This window comes from Acomys minous, assembly GCF_964271855.1.
Source record: "Acomys minous genome assembly, chromosome: 2".
Taxonomy (NCBI): domain Eukaryota; kingdom Metazoa; phylum Chordata; class Mammalia; order Rodentia; family Muridae; genus Acomys; species Acomys minous.
Window position 1 is genome coordinate 55901073 of NC_140484.1, and position 18856 is coordinate 55919928.

Below are 18856 nucleotides of genomic sequence, written 5' to 3' on the forward strand. Positions count from 1 at the left end.
GTAGACCAGGTTGGCCTCGAACTCACAGCAATCCACCTGGCTCTGCCTTCTGAGTGCTGGGATTTAAGGCGTGCACCACCACACCCGGCTCCGGCTGGATAAAGTCTCAAGAAACAACCAGAAAGAATTTTATGGGGTTTGGGGGAGTCTCATTAGTTGTCAGTATATTAGTGGCATTTTGAGGATCCAAGTGGCCTTCTATGTGGGAGGTGCCATGATAAACCTTCCTGGAAGCAGTGGGCATGTCCTGAAAGGGCCTGTGGCTGCCTCAGCTAGGCATGGCGCTTTGCGACTTCCAGCTTGTGTGGACTGGCAGAGGAGCCGTGCTCAGGCCACCCGGGAGTTTTTCTTCAGCCTGGCCCCTGGCATCCCAAGGCCCTGGAAGACAGCTTTGTCTCAGCCAGCTCATCTCTCCATGACCCGAGGCTTCTAGGCCAAGCATCTAACTTCTCTGCCGTGGCTCTTTATTGTCCCCAACACGTTTTTATTAATTAATTGGGAATTACACATAGTGCACCTTGACATACGTCCCATTCTTCTCAGGGCCACTTTCCCACCCTTGCACACACCGCCCCCTCCCAAACAAAAACAAAACAAAACAAAACACCACCAAGCACAATTTGTGTTGCCCATATATACCTATTGGATTGGAACCTGGACAAACTCTCGATGCCAACCCCTTAAAGAAAACTGAGTCCTTCCCCGTTGCCCCGCACCAAGCCAGGAACTGCGAAGCTCTTCCTCATCTTTACTACACTTCTTAAGGAAGGATTCGCTTCAATAGCTCCATGCCTGGCGATTTTCTTTTGGGGTGGGGGTTGGGGGGGAGAACTTGGCACAGAATGTCTTCAGTGTCTCTCATTCTCAGCTTTAAGTCTGCGGTCGTTGATAGACACCACTGCAAAAGACGCCTCTCTGCCCACAGCAGCCGGCAGCAGCACAGATGATTATGGGCGTCAACACAGAGGCCAGTGTCTGCCATGGCTCTTTACACACACAGGTGCTGAGCTCTCTGGCCCCACCCTGGGCCTCGATTTCCTCATGTCCCAGGTGGAGAGGCCCTTGTGTTCTAGGCCTCCTCAGTGTGCTCCCTTTTCACCCCGGATGACCCCCAACTGCTACTCACTGTTTGGGCTTGTCAAGAAGATGAGGCTGTGGGTGTGACTGGAGTAGGGGCCACAGGGGCTGGGAGGGTGGTGAGGGTCCGAGGGTCACTACGGTCCCCAGTATGTCTTGATGCTTCCCCCTCCCCCTTTGGGCTCACATTTGAGAAGCAATGGGAGCATCAGCCTTGTGGCCTGGATTGTCTTGGGTGCGAACCCGGGCCTGGAAGCAGGTGACTAGGGCCTGTCTTCTCGGGTGCCATAGAAGTGGGTCCCTGGGGGATTGGAGGGGGGTCTGGAGAGTGGTGGAGATGGCTCCCTTATGTGTCATGGGACTGCAGGAGGGGGTGGAGATGCAAGGTGCAAGGGGAACCCTGGCTGTCCCCTGGCACCTTGGAGTGCCTCACAAGGACAGTGAGAGGTGGGCCAGGTAACAGAACCAGACACACAGGCCACAGAAGGACTGGCCAGGAGAGAAAGGGATCTTGCGTTCTAGCGGACTTCACCTCCTATACTCAGCCAGAATCTGAACCTTAGTGGGAGGGGACCTGTTCCCAGAGGCTAGGGAGAAGGCCAGTAGGATCCCCTCAACTTTCCTCGACCCTCCATTAGAGAAAACCATTCTTAGGGAAGTGTCTCTGGCCAATACCAAGAACTCTTACCCAACCTGCACTCAGGAGGCCTGGAAGGGGAGAAGGCAGCCATTGCTGAGCAGGGAGTGAGAAGAGGCTGGTGAGCGCCTATGCTACCCAAACAGCCCCTCCTCTGCTTGTCTACCAGCCCTGTGCTGGGCAGCGTTAGGCCAGCATCCTGAGGTCAGTGGGAACTGGGTCTGTCTGGTCAGGTCTGACTGCCCTAAGCACAGCCTAGGTCCTGTAGCCCCAAGTGGGAGGGCATTGGCCTGGTTTCACCTAGACCTCAAGCGTACAGACATAGGAAGAGAAGGAAGAGGCGTGGGGGGGCGGAGCTGAGTAGGGTGAGGGAGAGCCCCTTGACCATCCAGAGGGAGACCTTAGAAGGGCACCCATAATGCTGGGAGGGTGGCTTTTGCTAAACCAGGAGGAATCTCAGAATTGGGGGCTCTGAAATCCACGGAGGGACGTCCCACCTTTGTTATAGAGGGTATGCCAGCTGGGAGCTGCCAGAAGGGTGGGGATGGGTCCTAGCCACCTCTACCCTGCTGGGCTGGGAGGCTCCTGTTGGTCCCTGGCTAGTGATCATCTTCAGTGCACAGGCAGCTCTGTTGCTGGGTCCACCCGTCTCTGTGCCCAGTGGGTGCCTTTATTTTATCCGGTGACTTAAATAGTTCCGCTTGAGCCTGGTTGGGGTTGGCACATTCCTGAGTCAGCTGTTCCTTCTGTCTCTCTTGCAACTGCTCCTCACTATGGAAGTCCTAAGTGTGTGTGTGTGTGTGTGTGTAGGGGAGGAGGATTCAGGTAAACATGGCTGCTGAGATTCCAGGCCCAGTGGGTTGGTTATATGGGTCAGAGTGGCTGTGGGAGGGGTTAGCCCACTGCTTTGCTTCTTTTAGGAGATTTACTCTGCTCTGAGAAGGCAGGGCTGAGAAGAGGTGGGGCTTGATGCTGAGGGGGTGTGGCCAGAAAGGGGCGTGGCTGGATAACGGAAGACCAGGAAAAGGGCCTAGAGCTAGAAGGCCAGGCAGAAGTGCTGGAGAGAGGAAGAGCCAATCTCATCCACCTAGGGAGTTTCTCCAGCTGCCTCAAGTATATCGTTGTACCTTCTGGCTTAAGTATCTCATCTCCATCAGGCCTTTGTTAAAGGACACTTGTACTGTCTATGTCACAGAGAGAGGGCAGGTCACTGGTGAAAGACCACAGCTGGGTAGCAGGGGTCTCTCCTCTCTGTATGCTGGCTCAAAGATGCGAGAAGTCAGGTTTGGGCAGGGCCAAGCCCAGTGCTCAAGGGCCACAGCCAGGAAAGGAAGCAAGGGCAGTGGCAGAGGCGATCCCATGAAACAGGAGCCCTGCTGGTCCTCTAGCGAATGCTCCTAGCACCCACTGGACACCAGGGCCTCGATAAGGGGACAAAGGCGCAGTTCTGGGGACAAATACTCATGGGTATTGTCAGCCCAGCCGCTAGAGAGCCGAGGCGAGGCCCACAAAGGGCCTGAAGAAAGGGCCGCGGGAGGGGCTGCGAATGGGCCTTCCCGCCCATGCCACCGTTGCCCAGGCGACGGCCCTCTCATGGAGAGGTCTGCTGGGCCATTGTCCGGGGCCTGCAGGACGTGTCACACACCAGATGGTCGTGTGCTGTCTAGGTCACTTATAGGGGGACAGAGTGAAGGAATGTGGCCAGCTCGGCAGGCCGGGGCACCATCTGTTCCTTCAGACCGTGGGCATCGGGCGGGCATTGAGTGTCCGGCCTGCCAGGCCCAGCCTTCTCCCTGGCTTTAATTAGGTAATTCCATAATTGGGCTTTATTTCAGGTAAATTGCATTTCACACCCGAGAGGGCTGCAATGGTCCTTGTGGGAGAACAGTACTTGGCCACTCTACAAAGTCCACTGTACGGCACTGAGGCCGGCAGGGTGCAGGGACTGTGTCCTGCCCAGATGGACGGCCCTGAGCTCCCAATGGGCTGTAGCCTGCCTGGGCAATGTTGAGGGCCCTGGCTATAGCCAGCCGCAGCCTGGGGCTTCCACAAATATTTACCCAACAAGGAAACAACAGCTTCTGCCTTCCAGCAATTGTTGCGGCAGAACCCCCCTTGAGGGGGAGGTGTGTGAGGCCGGGAAGCCTGAGGCCCCAGCTGCCCTTCCACCCTTCCCTCCCAAGGCTGGCTAGCGCTCCTTGGGCCAGACACTAAGACCTTGTGGTGGGAGCCTCTAGGACATTCAGACCCCCAAGAGGTTCAGTGTAAGAGGGATTTGGGGGCTTTGCCCTCCTAGAGGGGCCTCCAGCTGCATCCCTACACTTGGCTCTTTGATTCTCCTGCTTTCTACATGCTGCCTCCAAAGGCCCGGGGACCCTCATCCTTCAAAGCTAAGATGCCCCTGGCCTGGCCTATGGGGTGGGCTCTGGCAGGAGGACAGGATGGGGACAGAGTGGAATCAGTAGAAAGAGTGACCACTGGCTTGACAAGTCCCTGTTCACAGGGCACTGTTTCCATCCACAGTGGATGGATTGCAAAGAGTGACAGGCACAGGGCCAGTGGGCAGGGTGGTACTCACTTTGGAATAGGCCTCCAGCCAGAGGAACATCATAATCCCAACAGGGAAACAGAGGCTATGAGGGGAGGGAGCCCAGGGAACCCCAGCACTTATTTGTACACTTCCATTTCAAAAGTCAAATTCTAAGGGCCTTGGGGAGCTGGTCCTGGCAAAGATCCACTCTTGAATGGCCTCCTGGGTCACCAGTGAAAGCCACCCTGGCTGGGAAGAAGAGATGAAAGGCCCTGACACTGAGGATGACCTCCTGGGCAGATATCAGTGTGGTCCAACTAAGCCAGGCCCTGACCCAGGCTCAGCTACTGCTAGGGCTTAGGGTCTTCTGAGAAGCAGGTGGTAACTACATCTCGATCACATTGAGTGGACAGGCATACCTGGAGTGGAGGCCCCAGACTGGTTCAACCTTTGACATGTCTTATGGTCCCTGTGAACTCTTGCAGCCTGGACCGTTTCTGCATGAACTAACAAATTGTGTTCACTCCATGGCTACCTGGGTACCTGGGTGCCAGGGAACTGCAGGGTCCAGTCCACGGAGAGGGTGAGGCTGTCCGTGGGGACCAGCAGCAGACTGGAAGGTTGAGTAGGCAGAGAGTAGAAGTTGAGCACCAAGTTATTCCAAGACCGCCCAGACACTCCCTGAAGCAAGCATTGTGCCAAGATCAACCTGGGATGTCCCAAGTTTATTTGGAAAAGCCTCTCAATCAAGATCATACTATGAAATTCATTAAAACACAGATTCTGAATCACCAGAAATTATCTTGATTTCTGTGAGGTGTGATGCCCAAGGAACCAATCCTGGGAGAAACCTTGATGCCCCCAACCTGGCTGTGGTGGCTCAGCTGCTGGCTGAGGTGTGTGGCACAATGAGGCTGGAGTCTGAGCCCTGATCGGCACCTCTGACCGGGCAAGGAGGAGCAAGAGAAAGCAGGCTGCATGTGGGGCTCATATAGGGCTTGAGGGCCCTGCTCATCACTCTGGGGGAGAAGCTGTCAGTTCACAGCTGGCTAGTGGACAGTGGACACTCCCCTACCTGAGATATCCTTTGGGGGGGGGGAAGCTGGAAACCCCTCTGGTATCCTGGCCATGTGGTCAATATCACTAGAGAGTAAAGGAATCAGGCTCCTGCCTGCCGAGCCCTACTGGCCTGTAGCCTGTAGTTATGGTGCACCCTCCTGCTCCCTGCTGGGTTTTGGATTCAAGGCTGAGGGTGGGGATCCCAGACCCTGACAGATTCTTCCTATCTCCCTATAGGAAGTGATTTGGGGTCACCTGGATGGGCCTCCTTCTGCCTGAGTTGCACCCTAACCTATACAGATGCTCCCCATCCTTGTGCCCCAGGCATCAGGTGAGCAACATCACCATCTTGATGATAAGGGTAACAATTCTGGCCTGAAAGGAACCCCACGCCCAGCCAAATTCTAGTACCCACTGGCTGGGCAGAGGGATCTTGCTGAGCTCCAGGTTCAGGCTAGTGGCTTGGTCCATGGGTTTTGGGGCCTTGGAGAGATAGGCTGACATATCAGGCCTTCAAGGGGGTGAGAACCAGGTGGGTGCTCCTTTTGGGGTTACACCCTGGACCCCCCTTCTGAGCTCCTTCAGGAGCCCTCATCAGGGCCCATCTGGGGCACGGTCAGCTGTTCGTAGGTGGGCAGGCTGTTGCTGGGCAGGAAGAGCTCAGGGTTGATGGAGCCACCTTCATCGTTGGCCACCACCTGTGGCCTGTTGGCGCAGGTTGGACCACCTTGGCTTAGGGACAGTAGCTGGTGGAGCATGTCTGTGATGATCACCAATCTCTGGTCCAGTTGTGTCACCTGTGGGGACAGAAGCAGAGAAGAACATGGGACACCTTAGGGCCTGGGCATGCAAAGTCTGAAAGAGAGCACGGCACACGACCTTAGAGCTGTGGGTTGAATTGATATGTTGAACTGATATGTGCACCAGGCCCGAGAGGCCCTTGCTCACTCTTGAGTGCATGTCTATATGTGCTTACTGGGGTACCACATATTACTGAGCTCCTGTGTGTGTCCATGCATGCCTAAACCTGGGGGTGCTTAGTAATTATCTCCTCTCTCTAGATAGACCTAGTGGCTGGGAGTCACCCCTTAGCCCCCTCCCAGGCATTTTGGTCTTTGAGACTCTGGATAAGCCTTCTGGAGCTTCTAGAACAGTCTCTGGCTTCCTGTGGCCAAGTGGAGAGGGGGAGGAGGGTGCACAATGGGTGGGGCCTTAGAGGCCAAGGGCTATGTCTGCTCAGGTTGGAGGGGGTTGGAGCTCTACGCACGGGTCTATATGGGAGGGGCTGGCCCTTAGAGAGAGGAATTAGGAGAGCTGAGGGCTGAGCAGGCAGGAGGTAACTCAACAGCTACTAATTTAGGATGCCACCACCTTTCTAAGTCCCCATAGGTCAGGGCAGTGACTGGGTTGATTTCTTGACCATGTGGTCCCTATCCCCATGCCTGTGAAGGGCTTCTTTTTTGCCCCCCAAGGATTAGGCAGGTAACTAAGAAACTGGAGGAGAGGTAGAGGCAGAGCTGAGCCTGGGATAAACAGTGCAGAGTAGGTACTTGACAGAGGCCACACTTGCCTCACTTGTAGGAGACAATGAGGAACCATTGGAGAACTCCTTAGAAAGAAGGAGCCATTGTGCGAGGGGCTGGAGCTCAGCCCTGGGGGCGTGACGTGGTCAGCCACTGACTTCCTTTTTTCCCTCTAGAAGAAGAGAAGTCCCTGTCTAGGGAGGCTAGAGCCCCCAGCACACCTCTCTAAGAAGCACGGGGACTAAGTGTCAGGGGTAGGAGGGTGCATGCGGGGGGTGCACATGAACCTATCCAGCATAAGCAATAGAGCAGAGGTTGGCAGTGACTGAGGGGACTTTAGCTGCTGAATACATGGGGTATCTCCCTCAGTGTCCTCTATTGGTCAACTCTCCCTCACCCCCACATTGTGACCTGGAGTAAAGGGAACACCAGTGATATAGGGATGGAGCCAGAGGTCCTGACAGACAGCCTCATATGGTCAGACCCGCAAAGCTGCTTTAGGGAAAACCATGCGATGACTCAGCCAACCGCTGCCCACTGGCCTCAAAACCTGGGTGACTCAGGCCCCGAGGACAAGGGGCAGGGGTTGGCTCTCATCTTCCTGGACAAGTGTGTACCATGAGTGAAGTCTGTGTCCCAGGCAGGCTCCTGGTCCCTCTGTCCCAATACTTGTTTGTATTTGAAAAGGGCTAGATGGAATTATCCAGGCTTGAGGGCTCACACAGGGAAACTGAGCCTCAGGGCTTAAGAGTGCAGCAGGTAGAAATGGAAGACAGCTTGTCTTTGACAGGTGAAGCCAGGGTTCATGCCCTGTCGAAGGCCTCTGGGAGCCCTGCATCAAAGGAGGGTTGTCTGAGGCTAGACTTGGTCTGGCTTTCATGCAGCTTTAAACACACATAGCCAATTTCAAAAGGCAGGGGAAAAGCACCATTGGCTCATGGGAGATGGATGGCTTCATGAATGTCTACTAACCCACAATTGAGCACCCATGGAACCTCACATTTGCTAATGGGCAGAGCCCTTAAAGAGAGTTCTTGGGGGGCCAGGGCTGTTTGAAATCTCCTGAGGGACAGCTGTCACGGGGCCCCGCCCCCTGTGTACCTCTCAAGGGTATCCTTGAAGCTTCTCTGGACAGTTCTCAAGCTCACAATGACCCCCATGGCTGCTGCTTGTGTCAGCTGGGATTTTTTTGAGGAACCTGTTTGGGTCCAAAGTGTCCTATTGGCCAAGCTGCGAGTGGCAGGACATTGGCTAGAGTCCTAAGAGGGTCCAGAGTCTGGGGCCTCACTGTGCTGCTGTCACCTTGTCTGAGGGAGAACAGGACTGTGAAGGCATAGTACAAAAAGGTCCTCTAAATGCACCGGCTCCTCCAACTTTGTGGCCGTGTGTGGGATCCCGTGCATTTTCTTGGCCACCACAGGATCCTCCTAGATTGTCCAGCTACCCACAAATAGGATCTCTTTGCTTGCCTTGGCCATCATGGTGAGGAGCAACAACTTGCCGCTGAGTTCTGGCACTTTCCTGGCCTTGTTCAGACAGATTGCATTAGCTAGCTTGGCCCCGGGGCAGAAACACCAGGGCTTGGGTTTGGGGTTCAAGGTGTAGGAGGCATTCAAGCTGGGGATCCTTGTTAGTCAGCCCAGAACCCTCTGTAGGGTCATGAAAGGATAGCGTTTGGTGTCTTGGGGGACATTCATAGGTTACTTTTAGAGGCCATATTAAAAAAAATGTTTGATATCCAATAAAGAGCCATCAGATGCCATCCTGGGAATAGCAGGGCCTGTGGGGAGTCAGCCAGTGGGATGTCATGTTCTTAACTTATGTTCTTGCCTGGATCTTGGTGACTGGGCATGATCCTTGCCAGCTAATCTGCCCAGCACATCTTGGGTTTCATGGGTTGCCCTGTGAGGTGGAGCTGCTCGCTGCGAAGACCTGGCCGTGCCTGCTCCTTGTTGCCTCTGTTTTCCTTCCTGGCTGGGGAAGCGAACCATGTTGCTGTTCATTGGATGTGTTGTACAAGGAAGCCCTGGGAGCTTGCCTGCCAAGGCCATGCCTCTTGCCGTGAAGGCAGGGCATCGGGTAGTCTTAGCTTGCTCTTCTGGGCTCTGCCTCCTTTCTGGCTTAGGTTCCCAGAGCAACACATGGGAGATCGTTCCTGGCCAAGCTTGTGTCCAGTCGTGCTGGGCCACTTCAGGGAGGATCCTGGCCTGATGTACCATGGCTCCTCAGCCCAGAACTCAGCTCCAAACACAACACTTCAGCGATTGTTCTTGAAGCCGCCTGGCTCTACTTTCTCCCTCTGGCATTTTGAATGCGTGGCCAGAGAGCTGGTGAGTACTCTCTGCCCAGTGCTGACTAGGTGGAGGCAGGGAGCCATGTCACAACAGGCAGGTGCCCAGAGAGGTGCCACCACCTTCAGGGAAGGGAGTGCCTGCTCTGGGCTCTGGGCCGGTGTTCTTCAAGAGCCCCCGGGACAGATCAGTTTTGGAGATCTAAGATCTCATCGCTATTTGCAATTTGATCGTGATTAACAGGGCAAGGCAGACAAAAGCCTTGTTGTGCCCTGTCTCTGCTCACCAACATAAAAACCATAGATGACTCCTGTGGGCCTTGGAAGAGAAAAAAAGCAATTAGAACAACAGCTAGCTAGAGAGCCTGCAGCGGCTGGCGATCAGGCTCAAGGCGACAGGGATGCCCGTTTGATGTGGTTATGAGTTTGTTTTCAAAGGAAAATCTTGAAGAGTCTCTATTTAGATTTTTTTTTTCAGAACTTGCTCAGCCTTGATCCTTGGTCAGTACCCCCAAAACCCAGCTTAGCCTGGGGTGGGGGATACCAGGACTTACTTAGGCTTAGGGTGTAGGGTCCTGGGATACATTCAAGCTAGGGATCTTTTTCAGTCAGCTCAGGGCCCTCTGTAGGGTCACGAGAGGATGGCTTTTGGTGCCTCTTAGGATGTGCATAGGTTACTTTCAGAGGCCATATTAAAAATGTTTGATATCCAATAAAGAGCCATCAGATGCCAACCTGGCAATAGAAGGGCCTGCGGGGAGTCGGCCAGTGGGTTGTAGACAGAAGGCAGAGTGCACAGGGACCTGGGGACAGTTGACCCTGGGTTCTCATTGGCCTCCAATTCTGTATCTATGGCTCAGGCAACAAGGCCTGGGCAGGCCACTGCCTGGCAGGCCCTAAGGACCCCCAGCCCTACCCTAGGCTCCCTGTTCGTCACTTCTCCACTCCATCTCTCCCTAGCACCCTGACACCATCATCTGAGAGGCACCTCTTTAACTGTCTAGGCTAAGTGTGGTTCTACTTTTCACAGAAGGAAGGAAGCCTGCCTAGGGTACTGTGGGGGAGGGAAGAGCTAGAGCAGAAGTTGGGGGGGGCAGCAAGAGGGGCGCTTACTGGGCACTGGGGGCTCCAGTGGGTTTATAGGTGACGGCCCTTTCAAAAAACACAAACAAGCTCACACCCATCTCAGGAAGTAGCATCATAAGTCCTCACTTCAAACACCCCATAGAAGGGCTTGGAAAGGGCCTACTCCTCGTCTTGTTTATGCAGACAAATACCTGCCATCCTCCAGCACGCCAGATAAGTTCTTTATGCCAACAAATGAATATTTCTGATCACCAGAAACACCAGACATGTGCATTCACCAACCACACCAGATAGGACCCGGCACTATGAAAAGAGCACCCCAAGACTGGCAGGTGGCAGGCACCCAGTCACTCCTCAAGAGCATCACTTGGGAAAACTGCTACAGCCAAGATGTCTGCCTTTGTCCCTGGGGTCTGTCTTAGATGCTTCGCTCATGTCATATAGACTCTGTAGATGCTCGGCCATCAAGATCTGAACAGCTCCTGTGGTGCATAAGGCTTTTTACCTGGTTCCCTACAACTGTTTCCTCATGTCTGCCTCTCTAATCCAGTCTTAGCCTCCCACCTCCATTTACACACACACACACACACACACACACACACACACACACACACACACACACACACACACAAAACCCACATGAGTATTCATACAGATCCAGCCCCCTAAGCCTCTGCAGACAGGGCCTGGCCCAGGCCTGCAGTTTCACCTCTGACCCAGGTGCCTGCACTCCTGTTCCTTGCTTTGCTCTGGGCAGCATCGACCGACCTTTGTGCTCAGATCTATGTCTTCTTCCCTCAGCTTCTCCACTACACCAATGGATGTCATCCCTCCCTCTGCGGCCCCTCCCCAACCCCTTCTCACACAGACCATGCACACATCCTTCTCCATTTTACCTGAAGGCCTTTGCACTTACGGGCCGTTCTACCTGGAAAACCCATTCTCCACTACTTTCAGCTCAATTGCCCACCACTCTAGCGGAAGCTTCCACTTACCTCATTTCTCCCAGCACGCTCTGCAACCACTGACCTTCCATGAACTCCCTGAGTTTATTAATTTACTTGTTTATTGTCTCTTCTTTGAGCTTAAGAATCCTGAGGTCAGGTCCTGAGTGTGTCATTCCTGTTGAGCCCCTGACAGTCTTTCAGTATCTGACACACAGTAGGTGCTCAGTAAACTTGCTGTCTAGTATAGTTACTGAGTGAATAAAGCAATCTCTGTTCTCCTGGATGAGGGGTAGAAGCCCCCCCAAAAGCCCTGCTCCCCAGAAGGCACTGGGCAAAGGCCAGCGGGGTTAGCAACTGCCAGCAAGTCCTTTCATATTCATTGATTTGTAAAGACTCTTTGTATATGAAGGCTTATCTTTTGACATGTAGATCACAAGTGTTTTTTATTGCATGCTGTTTGCTTTGTGACTACATTCATGGCAATCATTGCTTTTCTGAATAGAAGCTCCATGCGTTTTTTTTTTTTCTTCATGGTTCCCAAGTCAGTGTGTGCTTGGGTCACTCTTCCTCAGCCCAAAGTGAATTTTTCTGGTGCTTTTTAGGTTTATGTTTCATCTTTAAATCTTTAATATGTGTGGGGTTGATGCAGGCTTACCTGTAGTGGTTGACAAAGAGTAGTGGTGTCTTTCTTTATACCAAGCTCCTTGTGTGTCTGTTTTTCTAGGGTTCACTGTAATCAGCTCCCTCCCTTTCCTCGGTTTCACTATCGAGACCAAATCAGCCTGACACTTACGATCCTCCTGCCTCAGCCTCCCAAGTGCTAGGCGCTCAGGCCTGTGACCACACACTTGGCTTCCAAATAGTGTTCCAAATAGTGTTAATCCCTGGGGCTTCTATATGGGAGGCCGGGAGTGTCCTCCAGGGAGCTGCAGATGGTGGTAATTCTGTGGTGGAATCCAGCTGGGATGACAGGATGACGCGAGCAACACCTCCCTCCCAGGCAACCCTATTGACTTCGCTCTTGGCTCCCTAGCCTGAACTGGGAGACCTTGTCACCTCTCCCACACAATCCCATGTGAGAGCACCGTGTGGCCCTGAGGTACAGGACACTAGGTCATTTCTCCCCTCCTAGGTACCCCTGTTTCTTGGAATTGTCCACCCATAGTTTGCCTGTTCTGTGTGAGCTGATGTCTGCTTCAGGGACAAAGGTCCTGGAGCAGAGTAGTGGCAGGTTGAGCCCTATACCCCATAGCTTCTGACAATACTATGAGCCTCTGCCTGCCTGCCTTGGGAGGGACCTTAGCATAATGAGGCTGAGAAGCTGCCCATACCTACCTGGCAGTAGTGGAGGTTGGGGAGACCTAGGCTCAGAATGGGGACTCTACCTTCCTCAAAAGACTGGGCCAGCTCATGCCAGCCTGCTTGCAGAGGCAGCTCCATGCAGGGTATAGAGGAAGCTGCTGTCCTGTCTGTTCAGTCCCACTATAGGCAGCAGCTGCAGCAGCTGCTCAGGCTGGACAATCATCTAGACAGGCTGGAAAAAGGTTCTGGAAGCCGAGAGGCCTTGTTTGTGCTGGCGGCAGGCACAGGCCCCCACCTAGCATTAGATTCTCTTCCGATGGAGTCCTGGAAGCTTGAGAGCTCCAGGCAGAATGCGTTGTACCAGAGGCCAGAGCCTTCGGTCAAATTAGGTGGGCAATGGTGGCAGGTGGACGGGGTCTACATGGGGCACAGGCATGCCCACTTGGGCCTGTACCACACCCTGTGCCCAAACAAACACAGGCCGGTCTGTGGCTGCTGTTAGAGGTACCTCACCTCCCTTTCCATGTCCCCAGCCCCCTCCTCCCTAGACTTGGAGCTTTTTCTGTTTGCCCTTTGTTCATGTCCACTTCTGCCTGCCACTCTGGGACCTCCCAGTCAATGTGAACACTGATGAGCTGTTTTCAGCCTAGTGCTTCACACACAGACACACACACAGACACACACACACACAGACACACACACACACACACATACAGAGACACATACAGACACACACACACACACACACACACACACACACACACACACACACACACACACACAGCTATTCTGCTCACAAGGCAGGCATTTCTACCATCCCCCAGTAGCCAGGTAAGGGAAAGAGATTTAACCCCTTGGTTCCTGCCTCTTCTCTCCCTTGCTGCCCTTGCCTCCCAGTGAGCAATCTCACTGGGCCTCTGACTATGGCCTGGGTCCTTCCCTGTTGCCACACTGACCAGGACCTGCCTTGCCTGGGTAGACTCTGGGTACTGCTGGGAGCTTATTCTCTGTGGGGACATTCTGTGACTTGGCTCATCCTAGGTCCTTTCTTGAACATTTTCAAATGCCATCCAGCTTTTACTTCCATCCCAGATTTTCCCTGGTCCCTTGTGCCTCTCAGGGACCTCTCAGGAACACTGCCTCTCTCCTGGTCTGAGCACTGTCGCTCCCAGGCCTTTTAGTATAAGAGGACTTCCCTAGCCCCAGTATCAGCTGCACCTATAGCCTTGGTATAAGTCTCCTTACCCAGCCCAGGACTGTCCTTGAGATGGACCCTTGCAACAGCCATGCGTGCCCTACAGATACACTAGCATCTGTGTCTACTCAGCTTGACAGGCAATGGCTTCCTTCCTTGCCCTGTTCCAGATACAATCAGGGGCATCGAGAACCTGGTCCCTCTTGTCTCTCTGTATCACTTTGTGTGCTGGCTTTCATGGGTGCGGGCTTTCACGTTGGTCTGTGTGGATCTACACACTCTACAGTAACCCATTCCATAGAATAAAGACACCCAGCACTGCCCCCCTACTCCTCCCTGGGGCCCCCTCTACCAGGTGCCTGGCTAGCGACAGGGTGTTTACCCTCCCTAGCTCCGGCATGAGACACTGTAGCCCTCCGTGGCAGCTTTGACATCAGCAGTAATATGATCCAGGTGTGGCAGTCCACTTGCTTGTTTTTGCTCAACTCGGGCTTTGAGGCCACCGGTTAGAACATGTCAAGGGCACTTGCTTCTTGGGGTGGCTGCACATGGCAGTGGGCCTCCCTGAAGGGACCTGCAGTGCTTCCATCTGGGCCCTGACGCTGGACAAGGGGACCTAGGGAACAACCCTAGTTCAGGAATGCCCTGTGCCTAGAGCACGCCTGGGCTAGACCCTTGTTCTGGGGGATGGCGTGCTACTGTCAAGAGCAGGGTGGTATCCCCAGGGCTCCTGCCCCTCACCCCTCGGTGGCCCCCAAGCATCTGCTCCTGTTGCAGGTTTTCCACTTAGAAGCTGGTCTCCCCAGGACATGCCTCCTGGGCACAGCTTCCTGATTCCCAGCCGCTGGCTCCTTATGGACTATTCTTTCCTGATTATTTGCTGGCTTCTTTTCCTGTAGCCTCCTGCACTTTGAATCTGGGGTCTTTAGAGGATACCTCCTCTCTCTCATGGCCCACCCAACCCACCCAGATCTTGGCCTTCTCCTCGTAGTAGTTAGTAGTCTCCAAGGCTTCCAACCTGGGCCCTCCTTTGCCCACCTGCCTAAGAAAAACCTGAACTCTGCCTCAGCCTCATTGGCACGCTGTAGAGATGGGTATAGCCATGCTATCTTAGGAGCTCTGAACCCTTCCCCCGCTGTTGGCCTTCAGGCCTCTAAAAAGTCTTACTCTAGAGTGACGTCTGACTGACCCCAATCAGCTGGCATTTGCCAGCCCTAGGCCTCCTGGCCTTCTGGGACCTTCTAGGCCTCTGTACCTGGTGAACTATAAGCAGCCACCTCCTTCCCCTAAGGATTCAGTGTCTCTCACAGGTTTCCTTTCCTTTTCCACATCCCTTCATACCTGTATACGCCGGATGGCTTTCCTTCAGGCTACCACTGAGAGCTCAGGGCTTTTGTGCTGACCCTGGTTTTCTGTCTCTCCGGGACAGACAAGCAGAAGCAAGCTTCTTGCTTTATCCATGCTTGGCTCACAGTAGGCTCTTAACATAGACCCACAGGACAAGATGCAGGAATCACGGTTGCCATAGGCTAGAATGATCTAGAACTCAGTAAGTTGACTGACTGAAGAGTCTGGCCCACCCACGTACACTGTGTATGAACACACCTTGTGGGTGTGTGCACGGCATCGGGGCACAGGTTCTGAGTGTGGAGCTGAGTGTGCCTATGTGCTAGAAGCCAGGGAGCTGGGAGCTGCTTCTGGAAGGCAGATGCCACGTTGGCAGCAGGGAGCTGGGCAGGAAGCTCTGAGGTAAAGGTGAGCCTCTCCAGCTGGTGTCCCAGGCCCTCAAAGCCTTGCCTGCCCTCCTGGGGCCTGAACATCCTGCCTCACTGCTGTTCAGCCTCTATCCCAGCCTGGAGATTGAAGGGGCCCCATGACTCAGCCAGTCAGTCATCCGAGCTGCAGCTGTGGCTGACCCAGGTGGGCAGGCAGCCCCCAGCCCAGCCTGCAGAACGGGATGGGGCCCCGCTCCCTCCCCTGCTTCCTGCTTCTACTCTGAGACAGGATTTTCTGAAGTCAGGACCCCTGAGGCTGGAGGCTAGGCCTAGGGCTGGCTGCAAGTGGGGGCTGGGTGCCTGGGTCTGAAAACTAGAAACCTGTGCACTTGAAACTTCTGGGGACACAGGCTTGGGATGCCCCTAACTCTGTCACCATATTGACTCCCTCCTGGCAGCTGGGTCAGGGCCAGTACTCACTCTGTTTGGATTAGAGGCCTGGCTGGAACGTGGGGCCACTTTGCTTCCTTAGGGACAGGATAAGGCTTCCCGCCCCGTTTACTCTTGACTTTTGTGCTTCAATTCTCAGCTCTCATCCTTATTCCTTTCAACACAGGGTACCCTATCTCCACTTACAGTCTAGGACAAAAATTTCAGTTATCTCGTAGGTAGCCTCAGCCCTTACTCTCTACTTTGGGAGACCCTAAGGGAGAAACAAGTATCCTGAGGTTGGACTTCCGCGGGGCTGGCAGTGGCCAGTCAGATCTTCGCGGCTTAGAAGGCATCACAGGAATAAAGGAACGTGGCATTCCAGGTCCCTTTTTCTGGCCCCGCCCGTTACTTGGGAACAAAAGGGCTAGCAGCTTTCCAGGCTTTCATCTCTCCACGGCCAGCATTGGTCCTTCCCTTCATACTAGCCACACCACCACACCGCTGGCCACCCCTCTCCCCACCATTCTCTCCCTCTGTGCTCAGCTCTGTTGTCTGGGCTGGCTCCTCACTGTGACACTGGGCACTCCTCCTCCATGACCTGCCATATAGACACAAGGCTCTGAGGTCACCTACTGGGGCACTGTGCTGGTCCTCACACGGCAGATCGGAGTGTGTGAGGCTAGCCCCTGGCTGCCTCTGGTCTCCGGCTGACTGTTCAGGAAGCGGGTGAGAAGAGTTGGAGCAGCAGGAAGTCGTTGGGGCTTCAAGCCAGGCCCCAGCGCTCCAGCCCATCTGGACATACTTGGCAGGTTCTGTCCCCCATGTTCCCAGGCTTGTCAGAATGGACATTAGCAATAGACATGTCCAGCTTACTACCTGCTGCCAGCCCACCTTACACTGCTTCCCACGCCCCCGCCTCTGCCTCAGGCCATCTGCCATGGTTACAGCAGCATGCCTAGTCCCCAGCTCAGGCACAGGCCTTTGGGACTGTCCACCTCCTGTTTACGTGACAGGTATAGGGTGCCAAAGGTGTTGGATGTGAGGGGAGTGAGCTTGCTCTCTGACTCTGGGTACTCACTCAGCTTCTCTAACCTTTTGTAGGGACCCTAGTGGAGGTAATGGGACCCTAGCCCCAGGCTGGCAGATCAAGTCTTTCCCTGGATCAGATCACCGTGGGTCTAGGTGACCTCAGCTTAAGTCCTGCCCCAACCTCTGAGTGGTAAGCATCACTGGGTATGATCTGACTCTGCTGTCTTCAGTCCGTCTAGCTTCTGAGGGCCCTGAAGGAGGTGCCTCCAATGTCCTATCTCTGGAGGAGGCGGTGGTCATTGCTGCCACCTCCTTCCCTTTCTGGTGACAGTCTTTCCTTAAGCAGTCTGTCCCAAGCAGAGATCCATATGAGGGATCTGTACTGGGGACACACTGGAGTGGGAGACCCAGGACCACATCAGTACAAAGCAAAAAGCCAAGTTCTCTGGTTTGGCCCCCAACACCACAGGGCTCTAACCAAGCCCCCGGCATAGTGTAGGTGACAGGCTCCATTTGTCCCCTGCCCCTACAGGCACTTATATTCTCACTTCAAATCAGGGTCCACATCACAGTATTGTCCCAAGCCCCAACTCTGGCCATAACCTCTTGCCACCTTGGATATTGACTGTTCTATTGACTGTTCTAACCTATAACCCCAACCTCATCCCACAGCCAAAGACAGGCCGTTTACCTTGCTGCTAGGAGCCTTCTCCCTGATGCTGGGCACTGTGGGATGCCGAGCAGGCTCTGGGCAGGGCTAGTGGTGCTGAAGGACTCTGGAAAGCTGCTGACACTGCGGCTTTACATATACTAGCCTTGGCCTATAGTGGTTCTCCTTGCTCTTGGGAGAAGCTGATGGGCTGGGTGAGGGTTGAGTTGTAGGGAGGACATCGTAGCTGCCCCATGTGGAAAAACACCTGGTAGACTCTGAGATTTACCCTGTGCCTATGACCTATGACAACAGAGCCCTGACTGCCTCATTCCTAGAGAGTATTGGAGCATCTCACGGCCCGCTGAGTTCTTGTTCTGCCAAGCTATGGCAGAGTTCGATGTGGGTGCTCTTTGGGGTCCAAGGCTGAGGGCAAACAGGTTGTGGGGCCCCCAAGAAGGCCTATAATTCTTGGAAGGTGAGCCAAAGGGTGGTGAAGCCTCCACCTAGAAACAAGGTTCTGGTTGGCCCTGGGCCCGCCTGACCTGGGCTGACCCTTCCAGCTGATGAGAGACTCAGGCCCATCCTGCAGTTCCCAGCCCGCCCTTCCTGTGCTTGGGGTTAGGAGGAAGACGTCACCCGGGATACCAGGGCTGTGGTAAGGGGAGATAGGCTGACGAGGTGTGTGTAGTTCACAGGCCCCAGGAAGCCCCAGTTCCCATGGCCCTCAGATTCTCTATTAGCAGCCCAGATCTTGGAATCCTGGAGACCACCCAAAGCAACCTTCAGATTTGGAGGTCTAGGGAGGGACCTGGGTCCTTCTGTTACCCCTGGTTAAAAGAGGGGACACCTGGCGGTGAGCTCCTCTCTCTTACCACTGCCCCATCCCACATGAACACAGTCTTATCCCTCCCACCCAGGTTCTAGCTGACCCCAAGACTGCACGCAGTGCAGTGTTCCAGCCTGGCTTGCCCTTCATCTCCTGCCCATCTTCCTGGCTCGCCCTTCTTCCTCACCAGGCCACCAGCAGGTCCTCAAATTTCTGACGCCCCACATTCCCTCCCTGCAGTTCAGAAGATCCTCACCAACATTAAGCAAGCCTGTCAGAAGCTCTTCCGTCTCCTAACAGCCCGCTCTGGAGGCTACATCCCCAGCCCCCAGCAGTTGCCGGAGGGAATTCTTCACTTTTCTTGGCTATTTCTTAGCTTTCCTGTCGTATTTCTTGAACTTGTTTTTATCACCTTTGCAGTTCTTCTGCAGTATCTAAGCGAGTAACATGGAAGAAGCCCCATCAAGATTTTGTCTGGTAACTTCTTCCTCAGGATTCCTTCTGTGCAGTTATCTAGGCTAGGTAAGAATTTAGCACTCACATTTTAAAGACATAT

General features: G+C 54.1%; 1 protein-coding gene across 2 annotated transcripts in view; it reads right to left on the reverse strand.

The window, feature by feature from the left end:
• Positions 1 to 4950: 4950 nt before the first annotated feature.
• Positions 4951 to 18856, reverse strand: part of KCNQ1 (potassium voltage-gated channel subfamily Q member 1) — a 321454-nt gene continuing 307548 nt past the window's right edge. For both annotated transcript variants that reach the window (XM_084770356.1, XM_084770357.1), the window contains one exon: positions 4951 to 6100. In XM_084770356.1, the coding sequence (XP_084626482.1) occupies positions 5885 to 6100 (216 nt within the window). In that variant the 3' untranslated portion in view covers positions 4951 to 5884. The remainder of the gene's footprint in view (positions 6101 to 18856) is intronic.